Source organism: Chanodichthys erythropterus, chromosome 2, assembly GCF_024489055.1.
Source record: "Chanodichthys erythropterus isolate Z2021 chromosome 2, ASM2448905v1, whole genome shotgun sequence".
NCBI classification, from domain to species: Eukaryota; Metazoa; Chordata; class Actinopteri; order Cypriniformes; family Xenocyprididae; genus Chanodichthys; species Chanodichthys erythropterus.
In genome coordinates this window covers 15500001-15520490 of record NC_090222.1, presented here as the reverse complement: position 1 = coordinate 15520490, position 20490 = coordinate 15500001, and the positions used below count along the sequence as shown (strand labels likewise).

The window sequence follows — 20490 nt, the reverse complement described above, 5'->3', positions numbered from 1 at the left end:
TAAAATGTTTTTATTATCAAATCATGAAATCCACATAACATTTTACATTGCGAACTAACCATGTTTTGTCAAAAAAGGTCAAATTATCTGATAATTTAAGACGTATTAACCTTGACATACTTGCAGGGGTTTGCATAATAAATAAAAGTAAATAAATATCCGTTTTATTGCAATATTTGTTTGTAAGAAATAATAATAAAACATTGTACCAAACTATTTGATAAGGTTTCCCTTTCAAGAATGTTCCTTTTGATGAGGCTTTTTTCTTCATTATGATCTCAAGACAGTTGTATAACTGTTATTCAAGAACTTTTTGACTGTCACCAAAAAAAAAAAAAAAATCAAAATGAATTTTAAATAAGAAATTAAAACCAGCTTATCATGAAAAGTGTATTTGTTTCATTGCATGTATAAATGGCATTTAAAAAAAAAAATTGTCATTGACCCATTAACATGGTACCATGTCCACCAAGAGAAAAAACAAAACAAAAAAAACATGGTAAATTGACTGAGAATAAATTGTGTTTTATGTTTTTCTGTACAGTAGCAATCAAGAAGATGCGCAGAAAACATCTGATGCTTGTAATCCACTTCTTCAAATGAGAGCATTGGAGCATCTCACCTCAACAGTAAGAAAACTTTTTTATCTTATGAGCTTTTTTTTCCCCAAATCTTGCATTTAGAAATTTTAAGACCGTGCAAAACAAACATCCAGCACAGTCTGTGTCTTTTAACCACAATATACAAAAGGTTTAGTACAGAGCATTTTCACTTGCACAGAAACCCTGTCACACCTGCGCTCTGTCCGTTTGAGAGCCAGCAGCTCTGGTGTAATGACTGAATCAGTACATTACTGTTGCCATGTGGCACGTGCTTAGCTTCCAGCTATCAAGGTAATGTTGCAGAACCTCTCCTCAAGGTGGCCTGTGCACCTGCAGTCACCTTGGCAACAGAAATATAAGGCCAGTTCCTGTTATTCAGAGAGGGTCGGCATTTGCATTAGACTCCCTGGGGAACTGATGATGCTCATTTTTGTATTGCTGTGTTCAGCTGAACAGTTTGATGGCATAATCAATGTACTGTATCTTTAGCATGTAGCTTGTAGTTATGTATAGGATTTAGAGTAAGACCTAATAATAAAACATAATTTGCAGCAATGGTTACCAGATGCTTGACAAGTTTAAGATGATCACTCGAGTACTTGAATTAAAAAAAAAAAAAAAATGTTTTTATGTTTTTATCCTTTAAATCCATCCATCAATCCATATGTCTCTGTTCATCCATCCATCCACGAGTCAATTCATCCTTCCATACATCCACTAGTCAATCCATGCATCCATCCATCATCCATCCATCCATCCATCCATCCTAGTCTGTCCATTCATTCATTCATTCATTCATCCATCTATCCACCAGTCAGTTCATCCCTCCATCCATCCCTCATCCATCCATCCATCCTAGCCTTTCCATCCATTCATCCATGCATCATCCATCCAACCATCCTAGTCTGTCATCCATCCGTCCGTCCGTCCACCTATCAGTTCATCCCTCCATCCTCCCTCATCCATCCACTAGTCAATCCATCCATCATCCACCCATCCATCTATATGTCCATCCATCCATGCATGAGTCAATCCTTCAATCCTACTAGCCAATCCATGCATCCATCCTTGTCTATCCATCTATTTATCCATCGATTCACCAGTCAATTCATCCCTCATCCATCCACTAGTCCATCCATCCATCCATCTATCCACCCCCCATTCCATTCATCCATTCACGAGTCAATTCATCCCTCATCCATCCACTAGTCCATCCATCCATCCATCTATCCATCCATCCATCCATTCTTATGTCTGCCTGTCCATCCATCCATCCATTCTTATGTCTGCCTGTCCATCCATCCATCCACGAGTCAATTCATTCCTCCATCCATCCTTTAATCGATCCACGAGTCAGTTCATTCCTGCATCCATTCTAGTCTGTCCATCTATTTATCCATCGATTCAACAGTGAATTCATCCCTAATCTATCCACTAGTCTGTCCATCCATCCATCCATCCATCATCCATCCATCCATCCATCCATCCATCCATCCACCTGTCAATCTTTCCCATCCATCCATCCATCCATCCATCCATCCATCCACCCACCCCTCATTCCATCCATCCATCCATCCATCCACCCCTCATTCCATCCATCCATCCATCAATCCATCCAATGTCTGCCTGTCCATCCCTCCATCCCTCCATCCATCCATCCATGAGTCAATTCATTCCTCCATCCATCCTTTAATCAATCCACTAGTCAATTCATTCCTCCATCCATCCTTTAATAAATCTACTAGTCAATTCATTCCTCCATCCATCCTTTAATCAATCCACTAGTCAATCCATCCATCCATCCACCTGTCAATCTTTCCCATCCACCCATCCACCCACCCCTCATTCCATCCATCCATCCATCCATCCATCCATCCATCCATCCATCCACACCTCATTCCATCCATCCATCCAATGTCTGCCTGTCCATCCCTCCATCCATGAGTCAATTCATTCCTCCATCCATCCTTTAATCAATCCACTAGTCAATTCATTCCTCCATCCATCCTTTAATCAATCCACTAGTCAATTCATTCCTCCATCCATCCTTTAATCAATCCACTAGTCAATTCATTCCTCCATCCATCCTTTAATCAATCCACTAGTCAATTCATTCCTCCATCCATCCTTTAATCAATCCACTAGTCAATTCATTCCTCCATCCATCCTTTAATCAATCCACTAGTCAATTCATTCCTCCATCCATCCTTTAATCAATCCACTAGTCAATTCATTCCTCCATCCATCCTTTAATCAATCCACTAGTCAATTCATTCCTCCATCCATCCTTTAATCAATCCACTAGTCAATTCATTCCTCCATGCATCCATCCATCCATTCTAGTCTGTCATCCATCCATCCATCCTAGTCTGTCCATATATTTATCCATACATCCACCCATCCATCCCCATCTCATGAAAAAAGGTGGAGACATCAATCATGTTCCCAACGTTAATGACGTAGATGGTCATTTATTTCTTTGGGTTTTTAGTAGAAACAGTTATTAGTGCCGATCATTTGTTCTTGGCCTGTGTGGGGTCACTGTGGCATTGATTCCAGTCCAGTTCCATTTATATTTGCTCTAAGTCTGTACACTCAGTGCAGTGGCTGCCCATCAAATGGCCTCATAGGACATGTCGATTTAATGGGCCACTAAGCACAGTTAAATCTCTCCATTACACACCTGGTTTACTAATGCACTGACATCCCATGGTCATACAGCAGAGGGACTTCCCCTCATAAGTGAGTGATATTTTCTTTCAGATGCTTGATGGATTGGATACATTTGTATTCATAATGTGTCGTGTGCTGTGGGACTTCAATGTGGAGTCCCTACCTCAGAAAACATGGATTTGAGAAGTTTGCAGTCAGATCATGATTATATCACTTGAAATTTTGAGTCAAGTTTTTATGGATCCTCAAAGGAATGATACAGCAGTTGGGAAATCAAAGGCAGTCATTCTAAAAGAATAAGTAATGCAGACTACTTTTATATTCCTGCTAAAAAAATTCCAAGTATGAATCAATTGAGAGAAGTGAAACTTTTTTTTTTTTAAATAGAGATGAAGTTTAGTTCTGAACATGTCGATTCATATCTTCAAAGGATTCTAGATCTCTTCAGAGACTGATCAAACACAGACCCACAGAATAGCTTCCCAAGCAACAGGTTGTGAACAATAAAAAATGCTTGTGTTGAATGGATTTGAGCCAATTATGCCTGCATATTTGAAAAAAACTATTTGTAAATATTTGAACCATGATCTTCTCTTTTAATAGGTGCAGAATGAACTGTTGGCAGCTTTGGCTCGCAAGTCACAGACTAAATCAAGTAAGGGTTATTCTATGTCACATGGTTTGATTGTGTTTTGTATTAAAAAATGAGACTGAATAGTATATAAATCATTACTTTCTTTAAGTAACACAGTGTTTAACATCAACACTAGTAATTAAAGTTTCAGAAGGAGACTGTGTTCTCATTGAGGTGTCATTTGAACGTGGCCTTAATGGGGTAAATTAATACAGGCAAAAAGTCCTCCACTTTGCTGTGATTGAAAAAGTGGTGACACTTTACTATAAGATTCAGTTTGTTAATAAAAATCAAACAATGAGTTGTTCATTGTTAGTTCTTGAATCTTAATGTATTAACTGAATTAAAGGTACAATATGTAATTTTCTGTCCGCTAGAGGTCGCTAGAGGCCTATTCAAAACAAAGGCATAGCTTGATGACGCCAAATTTGAGCGCGGAATCTTGGGACATGTGGTCACAGCCGGTGGAAACAATCGGGATAGGACTCAGGAAGAAATCATGTTCATGGATGCGATTATTAACATTACTCTAGTATGAAGCAGAGCAGGACCGAGTGTTGTGGGATCTGATCGAGGCCACTGGTGAGATTGCGCAACACACACAAGCAGTGGAACTTTTATTATGCCACAGTTGCCGGCTCCGCTTCCGTTTTTCCGGTCATGAGTATCAGGTAATGCAGCTCTGTTTATCATATTAAATACATTTGAACGTGTTGAAAATTATGTTATAACGTTACTCTGTGCGTTCACTCACCGGCTGCTGTGAGACACTGTTGCACACTGCAGTAAGCTAGATCGATTTTAGATTATCATATTAAATGCTGGATGGATTCTGTTGATAAATGGCATGCAATTAATTTTAAATCTTTACATTTAACTTTACATACATGATATTGTATGATGGAGAAAATTCTGTATTAATGTTACTAAAAATAAAGCTGCATCCGATTATGCTATGTTAGCTACTTCACAAAATAGTTTTTTTCTGACGCATGGTAAAGCATGGTTCTCGTAGAAAAACAAGAAAATTCGATTTAAACAAGACTAAATGTGTTGAACTATATAACAACAAATAGTTTTCGGTCTATAAATGTAACCAAACAGTTGTTCCCTTGTCTATTAAAACATGTAATATATTAAAGCCTCTTTGGTGTTTCCATGGTTTTAAAAACTAAAACCGGAAACCGAGGGTAACGTGGGTATAACGCAATTGACAGGTGACTCCTCACACGTCTCTGAGCCTTGGATAAAATTCCAATTTTCTAAAGATTTACAAATAGTTGGAAACATTTGGGATATTGTAAGTACTCAAGTGAACAAAACATAACACTGGCCAAGTGGTTTTTGGATATTTTAGTGCAAAATTCTTACATATTGCACCTTTAACAAATTGATCAATTTCTATCGTGTCATTTGTAATGAAGTAGTAAAATGCAATATAATATAATAACAATATAATTATAATATAAATATTTTAACGTTTAGATTGATTCACTTCCATTGTAAGTGCTATGGAAGTTATCACTATAAGCCAGATTTTTGCTTTTTTTTTAAAGTCAAAAATCATTTTGTAGTAATAAACAAACACTGTTATTAGTTATAATATATATTATGAACAAACATGAATTAACGTAAATATATACAATTGTAAATGTTAAAAATGTATTAGTATACGTTGAAGTTAAAGGATCCCTCGAATGAAAAATTTTATTTATCTTTGCATAGTCAAATAACAAGAGTTCAGTACATGGAAATGACATATAGTGAGTCTCAAACTCCATTGTTTCCTCCTCCTTATATAAATCTCATTTGTTTAAAAGACCTCCGAAGAACAGGTGAATCTCAACATAACACCGACTGTTACGTAACAGTCGGTGTGTACGCCCCCAATATTTGCATATGCCAGCCCATGTTCCTAACATTATGAAAGGCATTAGACAAGGGCAGAACGTCTGGATCTGTGCAGAGCCGAATCAACAGACTAGGTAAGCAAGCAAGAACAATAGCGAAAAATGGCAGATGGAGCAATAATAACTGACATGATCCATGATAACATGATATTTTTAGTAATATTTGTAAATTGTCTTTCTAAATGTTTCGTTAGCATGTTGCTAATGTACTTTTAAATGTGGTTAAAGTTACCATCGTTTCTTACTGTATTCACGGAGACAAGAGAGCCGAGCTATTTTCATTTTTAAACACTTGCAGTCTGTATAATTCATAAACACAACTTCATTCTTTATAAATCTCTCCAACAGTGTAGCATTAGCTGTTAGCCACGGAGCACTATCAAACTCATTCAGAATCAAATGTAAACAATATAACAGTATACAATACTCACATAATCCGACGCATGCATGCCGCATGCATGAAGAACACTTTGTAAAGATCCATTTGAGGGTTATATTAGCTGTGTAAACTTTGTTTATGCACTGTTCAAGGCAAGCGCGAGCTCCGTGGGCAGAACTAAGTAACTTTTTTTACCTTCATAAATAGTTTTAGAATGTCCTTAGAATGGTTAATTGACTTTTAGTGGTGTGTTTGTCTACGCCAGAAAACAGCACTTGCAAGTTGAGCTGTGCCGACCCGACACAATCTCGCCTCTTGTTCACGTTCACGCGAGAGTGACAAAATGCTTTACGGTAATTCAAAAACACTGTATATATAATGACTTTATAAGACAATTTCGAAAATTACCCACCTCCATCGAGATTTCTTGTACTGTATTTGGAAAACTACTGCGCTGCTGAGCGTTGTAGTCCAGAGCTGCGCTTGGAGTATTTACGACAGTGTGATTCACTGAAGGAACCTGTAGGGGGAGCTTCGCAAATCTTACTGAGTTCCGCTTTAAACTAAACATAAATGAGATGTTGATTTGGCAATTAGCTGTAATGGGTTTTCTTATATTATTTTATTTCATTTAATATTTATGTTGTTCCAAGTAATGAAAATGTTTTTTTGTTTTTTTTTATGTTTTAAAGATGTGTTAAAGATGTGTTAAAGATAATAACCCTGTACCAAACTGAACCCTATTGTAAAGCTATGTTGTTAAACAAACCGTAAAATTATAGTTGTTTTTGTTGTTGTTGTGTGTAAGGTTAATGGTGTTCCACATGAACTAGAACATGAATCTGAAAAAACATGAAAAACCGGACAGTCCACCACATCCACTGTTTCTCAGGTGTAAATTTCTGCTTTTTTCCAGTGATGGAGGAGAGCAGTCCAGAGCACAATACTAACACGCCAGGACCATCTTCCAGTCCTGCTGTGTGCAAGGTAATAAGAAAACAGATTACAGGGCAGGGGGTTTAACACTGATAGTGTGCGTATGTGTTGGTGTGCATATATGTTTTGCTGAGCTCAACAGACGTCCAGTTTGCCCAGAGCTGTCCATACATCCCCTGATTGAGCACCGCTTTCCCGCAGCTCAGTCATCAGTAGAAAGCCCTTGAACTGGCAGAAAGAGAAAGAGCCTGTGATTGGAGATAGATGGATACTCTATACTGTGTGTCAGTACAGAGCCTTGTGCCTATCTGTGAGGCTCTCGGCTTTTCCTGCACAGTGTAATAGTTCACTGCAGCACATCTGACAAAACTGTGATCAAGACAACAAAAAAGCAGTACTTCACAAGGACAAATGATGTTTCAAAGGCAGTGCAGTACAGATTATAACATTATAACACCATCTTATCAGAGTAAACCAGTGGTTCTCAAATGATTTTGCTTCGACTGGTTTGCTTTTAGCGTCCGAACATGCTACAAAATTTTGGGTCAGTTGAGAACTGCTGTTGTAGTTAGTTTTGACAATTGCAGTGTGAGCTTTTGTTCTTGTAATATAGTATGGATATAAAGTGATTTCCTGCCTTATTGTATTTATAATGAAAGAAAACGCTCTATTAGCCTGATTGTATTTGAGAGCTCCCATGGACATTAGTGTTGTTATGGTTGGATATGTTATCTTAATAGCTTATCATTGGGCCTTTTTCTGGTAATTCCCTCTTATCAGTTTTATGCTATTAGTGTAGTTCAATCTAACTGTCCATTGTTTTCTATATTCATCTCTACACTGAAGGGCTGAAGAATGTCAGGGACGCTGCTTGTGTTGAATTTGTCTAGCATGAGGTTTGATTCCTTATATAGCCAGCTGAGTTGATATGGAAATACTTGAGTGTGTTCAGGACAAATTCCTCTCTCCTTCCCTTACTTCGGAGAATGAGGTCACAGGTTTCTCCTCTGGATGTATTTGCCATTGTGTTTAAATGGAGAAGGAAATCTACATGGGCTATATCCTCAATTACTGCATCTATAGACCATTAATTAGTAACTTTGTAGATTATTCCTGATGTATTGTATATGTATTTGGTTAATCAGTGTTTTATTCTGTCATTTTGAGGGGAAATGAGTTTAAATAACCACTAAAATCACTGTAATTTTTTTTTTTCTTCAGTGAAGTTCATAATAAGTGTAACTTAAGTGTCCAAAAACTGCTTTGGAACCACTTTATGTGGGTCAGTGACATTAAATTGTTGCCTGGATATATATATATATATATATATATATATATATATATATATATATATATATATATATATATATATATATATATATATATATATATATATATATATATATATATATATATTATATTCTGTATATATATATATATATATATATTCTGTATATATTAATATCATTTTTTTTTTTTTTTTTTTTTTTTCAAAAATATATTAAAAAGGAAATTCATAATACATTGACTTCTTGGGGAATAAAGAGAAACATATCAGGGTGATACAACAATCCTGATATCATAATAAAATACAAATTCCTGAAAATAAACACCTTGAAAAGGAAAGTAATTTTGCATGATCTTTAATTACAAATATATTGCATTATAAATATTTAAAAAATGTGGTTCAGCCAACAAGCAGACCAAAAAAAACCTGGAAATTATGTCATAAAGATGACCTCTCCAGACCCTTGTGATTGTGCATCAAGGTCAGGAAGTTTCTTAAAATATCTGACCTTTTTATGAAAAGGGCAAGATTAGTTCCAGCTCTAAAATGTCATGTGGTGTGACTTCTGTATATATATGGAAATGTATATTTATTATTTTTTTTGAAAATAAGATGTGTACACTCACATGTATTCAAGGAAAATATGTTATTACTTTTTTTTGATGGTAATATCACATGACATTTTTACATTGAAACGTTTCTTGAAAACTGTATAAATGTTTTTCAAAATCATATGAAGCCAACAAGAACACAAATAGTGCATTTCTAAGAACTTGTACATGCTATTTAAACTAGATTTTGAAAAGATTTTCTTTACTGCGGACACTCTTATTTTCCATTGACGCTTATAATATTTGCAGGATGGTAAGTGCTAGCACATGACCTTATGAATCACTTGTGAACTAAAATGATATATAAACAGTACACACAATCAGTAAACCCATCAGTAACCTGCTTTCCTAGACCCCAGGCTGGCCTTTCTCCCATTTTCTGGAGATTGTGATACTTCCTATTCTGGATTGGAGGGACTGCCAGATGTTTCCTGGTCGCCCCCACCCTGGCTATGTGCGTAAGACACAGAGAGAGAGAGAGAAAAGTCAGGTTCGCTCTCTCCCCTCAGGCAGCACTGTCTCTGAGTCTTCACTTTTTAAAGCTTTTCTCCTGACCGGCGGTGTGCTCCTGGAGCTCACTGAACCCTCAGGACTACCGTGACCATCTTCAGTCGCACCTGAGTAAAGACACAGCTGGAGGAAACAGTGAGACGGCCTGTCAAACTCTCAGTGATTTTGAGAGCGCACTGTTTGCCTGTGTTGCAGTCTCATGGCGTGGGACTGTGGCCTGAGGTATGTGTTTTCTGTGTCCCCTGCACTGCAGCAGGGCCCTGGGGCTGGTACGCGCGATAGAGAGGATATCAGCCGATTGGAGATGGTCCAGAGACTGGCCAAGGACGGATGCCGCCTTTTACACAGCCCGCTCAAAGCTACCGAAAGGCCTGCTGAGGTGAGATGCAAACTAATGTTCATGTACAGACACAGAATATTATTGGGTCTTTCTTCAACTCTGTGCTATTTTGGAAACTTCAGTAATAGGGCTAGCATTTTAAATAAAAATTAAATACAATTACATAATTTTATGTTTTTAATTTGACAAAATTACATCCTTGTTAAAATAACTTTGTTAGTAGCTAAATTGTAGGTCCTGGTGGGAATTTTTTTTTTGTAATTTTTACATAGTTAATATTAAAATGTTTTCTGTTTATTTTACTTGTTTAGACTATTCTATTTTTTATGTAATGATTCCTATTTTTATAATGGATTCTCATACTTTAAGATTGAAATTCTGGGTGGGGAATGAGGGTAAAACCATTAAATCTGTACAAAACAAACAAAACAAAAAAATCTATAAAAAATTTATACAAAGAAAAAAGAAAACATTGCATTAGAAAAGTAGCAAAAATAAATAATGCAGGCATGGTAAATGTGTTTTGATAAAATAAACCCCTGGGACATAAACATGCCTATACTTGAATAAAACACTATTATGAAAACATTAGAATGGCAAAATCAATATGGTTTTGTCTTTTGGGCAGCATTTGATGTTTTGTGGTTTTGTTGTGTGTGTATTTGTTTAGAAAAGGTATTCTTTTATACTATAATAACTCTTTTGTTGTGAGTTGTGAAGCAACACCCTTAGTTGATATTATCATTATTTAAAAGAAAAGTCATTGTTTGATGTCACTTTTTATCATTGAATCTGTATTCAGAACTGAAGCTGGTTGGGGAGAGACTTTCTAAAATCAAAAAGGGCACCAATCTCATGCTAGTCTCTCATTGGTTGATCCCACAATAGTCCCAGTTTGCCTCTTCCTGATGGCAGGCAGCCACTCACAATGACAGGAAGAGTGGACGTGAGTGCCATAAGGTGGCCGGCAACCAATCACTCCTGCTCTGAGTGTCATGCCGTTCTATTCTGAGGGAGATATTTATTTGACCTTTCTGAGACAAAAGTAGAATTGTCCTTAATTTGACTTATTACCACGATAAGGAACTTTAAATTAAATTTAAGAACCATTTGTTGTATTGTGTGTAACATATATATATAATTATTTTTTTATTTTTTTCAGAAGATTTAAGGTGTAAGTTTGTCGATTTTCAACCCTCTTTGTATTGTTACGATGTCGAGAGTATATGTACTGTAAATTAACAATATTTACTTTCTCTGTGTTATCTGGAGCCTATACCATGATGGTGGTTGAACAAACTTAGGGTTACAGGATTAGTTTCAATTAACCAAACCAATTCAGTCTTGCTTTGTTGGTACCATGATGCTGATTATCAGTTTTCTCTGTCAACTTAGGCTTTGATCCTGAGTTTATGGAGCTTGTACACATGAAAATATGACATCAGTAGCGAACAGCCAATCACAAGCCTTGAAACTGAGAGAAACTGCAATAAATTTATCACAAGAGAATCACCAAGATTCTTTTCTCTCTTCTCCCGAAGATTAAGAGATTGAAGAATATGTAGTACATAAATGCAAAGTTCTGTCATGAAACTCTAGGTGGCGCAGACTGACAGGTTCTTAATTCAATCTGCTTGCAATCATTCCCATTCTCTATAGGCAACAGCTGATTGATTCTTGCTGTATCAGTTAGAGCTTGCTGCCCAACCTTCAAATACTTTGTCAGCGTTTGCTATAACAGTGCAGCATGCTTTCAGAAACTCTCCACCTTCCCCAGCTCCACCTGTATAGATCTGCTGCAGTTAATACATGTATGCTTTTTGTCAAATCCATTCCATTGCCAAACCCTCTGAGAGTTGTCATGACAGAAATGCAATGACACAGCAAGAAGAAAATATCTTGCTATATCAGTGCAAGTGAAAGTTGTGAAGTTTAACAACAAAGTAAACTGAAACATACCTGGCTATCCACCTAAACCGGCTTTAACACAGTTTGTATATACGGTAAGAAGGAGGCGGGAACCGGCGAATGTTAAACACTTTAATATACAAAATAAATAAACAAACATCCCTCACTGATGACTGCCGGCCACACAAACTTAATAAAGACGTAGCGTAAAATCCAGGCCTGGTCCTCTCTCGTCCTTCACTGTCGTCTCTCCTCCTTTTATGCTTCCGGAGCACCTCTGTGAGACATATGAGACTGTGAGAGATCCCTCACAGCTCTCGCCCCGCCCTGCTCGTCACATACCCCCATCACCCCTCGCAGGCCAGGGGGTACCCACGAAACTGCGCTCTACTTCCACCCCCCCGGGGGTCAGTCTCGGTGGCCGCAGCACCTGGGGGTAGGGACAGACGAGATGAGAGAAAAGGACACAGAAGCACAGGGAGTGACAGACGAGAGAGGGAAGAGAAGGGAAAAAAATAAAAATGTCTCCCGGACACACTGCCACTCGGTCCTCAGCCAGCCGAGAGGCTCCGACAGCATGTTCCTCCTTCCTCCGGGGTTTCGGCACCATTGTAACACAGTACGTGTATACGAACGTGAAACACTTTAATATGCAAAATAAATAAACAAACAACAAAACAAAAGTAATGCGGACGACTGCTGGCCACACAAACTTAATAAAGACATAACGTAAAATCCAGGACTGGGGTCTCATTTATAAAGCGTGCGTACGCACAAAACGGGGCTGGAAGCGTGCGTACGCCAGTTCCCGCGCAAAGGTTGTGATCTATAAAAACAAACTTGATGGGACAATGTGCGCACCTTTAAAGGAACACTCCACTTTTTTTGAAAATAGGCTCATTTTCCAACTCCCCTAGAGTTAAACAGTTGAGTTTTACCGTTTTCGAATCCATTCAGCCGATCTCTGGGTCTGGCGGTACCACGTTTAGCATAGCTTAGCATAATTCATTGAATCTGATTAGACCGTTAGCATCGTTAGCACCGTTAGACTCTTCTGTAGTTAAATCGTGTACTAAGACCGACGGAAAATGAAAAGTTGTGATTTTCTAGGCTGATATGGCTAGGAACTATACTCTCATTCAGGCGTAATAATCAAGGAACTTTGCTGCCGTTCCATGGCTGCAGCAGTGCAATGATATTACGCAGCGCCCGTGAGCCCCTGCTTGCACAGGGAACGTGCCTTGTAACCATGGAGACGTTTGTGAGAGGCGCTGCGTAATATCATTGCGCCTGCTGCATCCATGATACGGCAGCAAAGTTCCTTGATTATTACGCCGGAATGAGAGTATAGTTCCTAGCCATATCAGCCTAGAAAATCGCAACTTTTAATTTTCCGTCGGTCTTAGTACACGATTTAACTACAGAAGAGTCAAGTTTTAAATAGGAAAAATATCGAAACTCTATGGTGATTTTTAAGCGCGATGCTAACGGTCTAATCAGATTCAATGAACTATGCTAAGCTATGCTAAAAGTGGTACCGCCAGAACCGGAGATCGGCTGAATGGATTCAAAAACGGTAAAAAATTTTCAAAAAAAGTGGAGTGTTCCTTTAAGCAAACTTTGAGCCGTGCGTATGCACATTCTGGAGACAAAGTGATATGAATTGAGATAGTAGATGTGCTACTTTCGATCACTTTTCCAGTGACACGCTGTTTTAATGATAGCGAGGAGCGCTGGGAGCACAATAATTCCTCTTTAAACTAAACTGCAGATGTTATGACAAAATATTTTTTCGAGAATGACGATCAGTGATGCACACTTAACTTCGATATTATGGAAGACACTGCTGGATTCGGTGGTCGAACGGTCCGTTGTCCAGTTTGAATAGGTCAAATGATAATATCTTACTGTACAGCCACAGCTGCATGTCATCTTCAAACAATTACCATTTGAAGGATATATTTTGAGGAAAACTGTAAGATTTGCATGTTTTCTTTTTAAAATACTTTGTCAGTGACGCGCCGAGTCAGACAATTGTATTTACACTGCAATAAATAAGTAGTCCGATCTGTTTCCACTAAAAATAGCCTATAAACTTCCTAAAAGATATGTTCACCTCATCCTCCTCCTTTCCCCGCCCTGCTCGTCACACCGGCTTTATGGTACAGGCCCCTGGACTAACAAACTCTCGCACTTTTGATGGCTCCAGGGCTTTTGTGAAAACCACAGATTGTACCTTTGCATTTTTGTATCCTTGCCCATGGACAGTCAGATCAACATAGGGTTATTAACAGAACAGTTATTGTAAGAGTAGGTTTATTACTGAAAATTGTATTGTACTTGGTCTACTTTTTTAAACAGCATTATGATGTATATGGAACAAAATAGCAACAGCTTTCTTACCTGTACGCAACAGTGTTTTGCTTCAGAGAGTTAGGCAGAACTGACAGAATGGCAGTTTCTTTCAGTTTTTTCCCCTCCGTTTGGCACAGTGTTTGTTGTCATCAAGTTTTAAATGTTGACTACAAACACTGAAGTTTTTCAGATTTTCCATTGCAGTATTCTCTCCATATTTTCAATTCTTTGCAGCCTTTAGCCACTGCCTACAACACGCTGGATCCTTCACTGGAAACCGAAAGTAACTCGCTCCCACTAAACATTTACTCTATGAATTCTTGCAACGGGGAACAATACAAGTCGACACCATTGTGACTAAAAGTTTGCTAAGAAGTATTTCCTACTAAAACAAGGCAGTGTTTGACTCGGTAGGCATATCTAGCAGACTGGTGGGAGTTGCCTTGGATGGCAACACGCCCAGTTCCAATTCTAATTCATCATAACATTATGATCATTCTTTTTGTTTGTTTGTTTGTTTTTGGGATTCTTGATTAAATTTAGTTGATTGTAATGTGGAACAGTTCATTTGGACGTTTTCAGATTATGTTGACAATTATGCATCACTGATTACTGATTACTTTTTGTTTTTTTCTGAATATTTTATGCAGGTATTGTAGTTTACTTTGGATATGGCATGAGCATGGCTTAACACAGCAGGCAGCTGTGACACAAAGACGGTATGAGAGTAAAGACAATGTACAGAGGGATGAGGTCTGCTGTTTAAGGGACCCTTTTACAAGTGCATACCATACATTTTGCTTGCTCTGCTTTCACTCATGGCCACAGTCATGTAACTTTTCTGTGTAACAGTTTGTGGAGCTTCTTTGTAGTGGCAAGGATTGGGATAGAGTAAACTAATGTTTCTAAATAGAAGTATATGTTTTAATGTTTTCTGGTCTGTAAGTTTTGTAGGGATCCTAATGCATATAGTTAAGCTAATTATTATTATTATTCTGTCTTTACAGGTATGATTTTATGAGATTTTGTGTATTTTCAATAGAGAATAACTTTTGCTGTTGTTTATTTTTTAAATCTTTAGTTGCTTTCATCTAGTTGGTTTGGTTATAGATCTGTATCCTATATCGAATTAGCTCTTAAAAAAAGCATTTTTTGTTTATTCCAGTAGGAATTTTGGAAGCCTTTGTGCAAAGTAATATCAACAGACCGGGAAATGATTTAAAATATCACATTGTCTTTATGTCACTTAGATAAACATAGCACTGTTCCAGAGGCTTCTGCTCCATGTTTCAGTGACAAAAGCATTTGCAACTTACATAACTGTGCTTGTAAATAGTTTCCATACCCAACCTCCCCCCCCCCAAGTGTTTTTCATTTAATTTATTATTATTATATTATTTTTTTTAATTACATTTATTCGTTGAACATCTAGACAGTTTATGTAATACTTAAAATGCTGTATATAGTATACTAGTATTATCTAGTATATTAGTTTAACATTACAGTATACAGAAAAATAAAACCAATGCCAAAGGACCAACAGATAAATAGACAGATAGGCAGATTCAGGATGGATGGATGGATTTACAAATTTTCCATGTGGTTCCTTTGGATTTACCAGGAGAGCAATAGGCCAACTACCTATGGTCACAGAATCAGTAATTCATATATAGAAACAATCTCCACTTAAAATGAGCTTCCACAGACTATATTGAAAGAATGATCTGAGTTCAGGCGCTTTTGTTGCTTAATGTTACAAAGCAAAAATGTGAAGTGACAGCATAAAACAAATACGCCACCTAGCTGATGTCACATACAATATGTTGTCTTTAATCTTTGAGAACAGTGGCATAAATAAATGCATCTAACCCCATCAAATTCAATATACAAGGTGACTGGCTTTTGTAGCTTTCCACTGAAGCTCAAAAAAGTGTTGTGTCAGCCACTGTATAATCAGAGAACTGGTCATCAGGGTCTAATCATGACGCATACAGTCACTTCAGAATGGAACGGGGTTAGCAGGAGACCTTTTAGTGTGATTGTAGTGTTTCTCTCAAGTTGACAGTAACTTTTTTTTCTGGAATATGACATTTACAGTACCCAGTCGAGTGTGATTTTGTCGTTTAATGGTTCCTCTACCCAGAAATGTAAGCATGTGCCTCCTTAAATTTCAGAGCCAAACATATTTTAAATACAACTTCCAAAAAATGTTTCATTATTATTATTAAAATAGTTTTTTTTGTCCTTAAATAGTATGGGTCAATGACAAAAAAGTGAAAAGTAAGATAAAGATCAATCTTGTTTGAAACGTACACATTCGTAAAAGAAATGTACTCTTTGTATTCATGTTGGTTCCTTTTTATACAGTTAAAAAAAATAAATAAATAAATTGAATCACTCTGTCATTTGGTGTAACTATCAAGTAAAAAAGTAATAACAAATTTTCCTTACATTTTGAATACATGCGAGTGTACACATCTTAATCATTTTTTAAAATGTTTTTCAAAATAATAAAAACATTTTTTGTACAAATATCATGAATTATTCATTTATAAATATCATTAGGCTTTCAGCATGACATTACATTTTTTTATAACCTATCTTAAAAAGGTCCAATTATTTTATGTTTTAAGATATTTATTGAGCTTGACACACAGTCTTATAGGTCTGCAGAGGTCCTCTATCATGATTTGTATGATCTTATGATTTTTATATAATATAATATAATATAATATAATATAATATAATATAATATAATATAATATAATATAATATAATATAATATAATATAATATAATATAATATAATATACAAAGTTCTGGCATGAAATGGGCAGGCTAATAGGTCCTTTAACACAACCTGCTAATTATCGCATCATTATCTATAGGTCACAGATGATTGGTTCCTGCTGTATTAGTAGCCAATGAGCTTGCATGCTTAATCTTTAAATACATGAGTTGGCATTGCTTAGCAGCGCAGCATGCTTCAGAAACCCTCCACCTTCCCCAGCTCCACCTGTATAGATCTGCTACGGTTATTCATGTACGCTATATTGTACAGCAGCAGAATGTCTTACTTGCTCACAGCAGCGTGTCGTGTATGTATTGGCAGTAGCAAGATCTAATCCGCCAAGACCAAATATATCTACATTGTCATATCCATTACCATGCAACACTCAGAGAGTTGAAATGACAGATATATATATATATATCAGTGGCGTGCGGTCCATATAAGCTGCGAATGCTCTGCATACCCAAGCCATTCGTGGACTCGGCAACTAATATTAACATTATAAATTACTATTAAATCCCTTGTTTGAGGTGTATCATAAAGCCTACATGATTGGTAATGCATATGTAACTGTCCGTAATTTATTTATTTGCCAAACGAAGGTAATTTTCCCTAAATCTGCCAGTTACGGAGACTTCCGGGTAAGCTGATCTGCAGCAGCTTTTGCGCCTTCGCGCTTTTTTTATGGAACGTCATCATTGTCGCGCGTTCTCATTGGTTTGCTGGTCTATTGCAAATTACATGGGAGGATAAGCTATGAGCGGACCGCTCGCGCAAGAGGAAAAAATAGCTGCTGCCAGATCTCGATTACTGAAAATCACATTGTATTTGATACAAAGCTAACTAGACTTAGCCAAATGGGGGGAAAAAATCATAACTAAAACTATTTTCATAGTATTTCATTTTCTCCATAGAGATTTTTTTATGAAAACTTAGAAATAGTTTAAGGATGTTAATCGCAGAGGTCGCGTTAACCGAAAATTTTCCGTCATTGACGGAATTTTTTTATCAATGACGGAAAAATCTGAAGGCCGTCCGTCACGGTGACGGATTACACTCAGGGTGATCTACTGTAAATTGTAACTGTAATTCACACCCCTATCCAGTTGGTGGCGAGTGCGCTCCAATGTAGCAGCAGAGCACTGGATCCAGAACAAAAAAAACTGGCACGAATCTTTTGCTATGCGTTTGATACTGATAACGCACAGGCGAGTACCCAGAAGCTACAACTCTCTATCACACCACATTAAAGAGCGCCAAAACGGTATTTATTGCTTGAATTTCTTAATGAAATGGACAGAATTTGAAATCTGATACTTTTGTTCCATATCAAAAGCAACACAAAGCATTAAGCCTATTGCGATTTATTGGATGGGAGGCGCACAATGCACTGTTTAATCATCAACTGAAAACAGCATAGCCTACCAAGAGATCGACTATGGTTTACGAATCGATATTGGTCTCATGAATGCGCAAAACAGCAAGGAGACATTTTAATTGTTTATTAATAAAGTAATGTTTTCTGAATCAGTGTCGGCTGCAAAGATGAAGTTGATATTGACTCTCATCATCTATGGATGCGCTAGAGAGAGAATGCACTTCATTCGGTTTAGTCTACATAATCAGAGTAGCCTATTTCTTTTCGTTTTGAATTAATTTGTTTTCGTTAAAGTAGGTATTTAAAGCTTTCTGTAGATATATTTCTCATGTATGTGAGGCAAGCAGCCGCTGAGTTTCGTTTCATTTAGCCTGTAAGACGCGCCAGTGTTCGTTTCATTTAGCCAGTTCACGCGCCAGTGATCGCGCCCGCGCCTCCATGTCATGATTATATTGTCTGTTATATTTGCTTCTTATTTATTACATCAAGGCAATTGGTTAATGAAACATTGATTAAAATTAAGATACAAAACGAAATTCACTTTAAAGAAAGGCTTTCTAGAAAATAAAACTTAATGAAGTGTTTAAAATCATGTCTGACATGTCATGTCTCCGGATATACTGCGCATCTCATGATGCATCATGCTGTTAACTTTTCATAATCAAATAGATGAATTTAATATATAACATAGGACTATTTAAACATAAATATGAAACTATGTTTTCTTTAATGGCTACCAACACATAGCCTATACAACAGTCACGTTACAGAGAAATTTCACGTGTGAATTACCAGTCATATTAATTTTCATATTTTAATTATAATAACACATTTAATTGCTTTTATTTGTGAACAAAAATAAAAGCAATTAAATGTGTTATTATAATTAAAATATGAAAATTAAAATGACGGGTAGTAATAGATTATGACGGAATTTTTACGACCCTGTCCGTCAAAATGACGGACAATGTTAGTCTAACGCAACCTCTGTTTAATCGATATAGTTTTTGCGTTTGCATAAGTTCAACTTTTTTTTTTTTTTTTTAAAGAACTGATAGAAGAACTGATTTTTTAAAGCTTACTGATATTTTTATTTATTATAGCCAACTTATATTTAGCCTATTATAATTACATTTTTATTTATTTATAATAGGCTATTAATTGTTTTACTTATTTTTAATAATTAATTTAAAAGGTACTTGTGGCATACATTTAAATTGACGCCATGGTGTTTTTTATTTGTCGTGTCTGATTTAGATCTGTGTCCTAAACTGATACGTTGAAGTATGCCGTTTCTGTGACACTAGCGTATTACAAAAATACAGCATATTTTGCAAACACACCTTTCGCATGTTGCGCCTCCGTTGACTCAAACGTCACAAAAGCTCTTACAGATGCTTGTGAAGGCATTTTTAAATGGGGGGAAAATCTCATTATGAGAGAAATATTTTTCTGTAATACACACTGCTCACAATTAATCATATCCTTTTATTCAATACTTTTTGCAACCTCCTTTTCCCAAGATAACAGCTCTGAGTCTTCACCTGTAATGCCTGATGAGTTAGTAGAACACCTGACAAGAGATCAAAGACCATTTCTTCATACAGAATCTCTCCAGATCCTTCAGATTCCAGCTCCATGTTGGTGCTGCTTCTCTTCTGTTCACTCCACTCATTTTCTTTAGGGTTCAGGTCAGGGAACTGGGATTGCCATGGCAGAAGCTTGGTTTTGTGTTCAGTGACCCATTTTTGTGTTGATTTTGATGTTTGTTTTGGATCATTGTCCTGTTGGAAGATCCAACCATTGCCCATTATATGACTTCTAACAGGGACAGTCAGGTTTTGATTTTTTTTTTTATCTGTTGGTATATATTTACTAAGGGTATGAATATTTTTTAGCACAACTGTATATATTTTAAATTAACAATAATATAAATTTAATAGATAAATGTAATATAATGTAAATAATAAATACAATAATACATTAATAGATCCGTATAAAAATCCTGCCGCTTGGTTTGAAAGTGACTGTGCTTTAAACATGGCTACATTACTGACAATTGACATTTTTTCTCTAAAATGTCTCAAATGTGACAACACCTTTATGATGGAAACTATTTTCTTTTAATATCTTTCTTTGCAACATAGGCTCAATGGAAAAACTGACCTCTACCTAA

At 36.7% G+C, this 20490-nt stretch overlaps 1 protein-coding gene across 3 annotated transcripts in view; it reads left to right on the top strand.

Annotated features, from left to right (window-relative positions):
- Positions 1-20490, top strand: part of rapgef5b (Rap guanine nucleotide exchange factor (GEF) 5b) — an 84057-nt gene that overhangs the window by 16590 nt on the left and 46977 nt on the right. For 2 of the 3 annotated variants that reach the window (XM_067402367.1, XM_067402372.1), the window contains 4 exons: positions 545-629; positions 3879-3930; positions 7115-7185; positions 9797-9922. In XM_067402367.1, the coding sequence (XP_067258468.1) occupies positions 545-629; positions 3879-3930; positions 7115-7185; positions 9797-9922 (334 nt within the window). The remainder of the gene's footprint in view (positions 1-544; positions 630-3878; positions 3931-7114; positions 7186-9796; positions 9923-20490) is intronic. The other variant, XM_067402371.1, reaches the window with a different exon arrangement.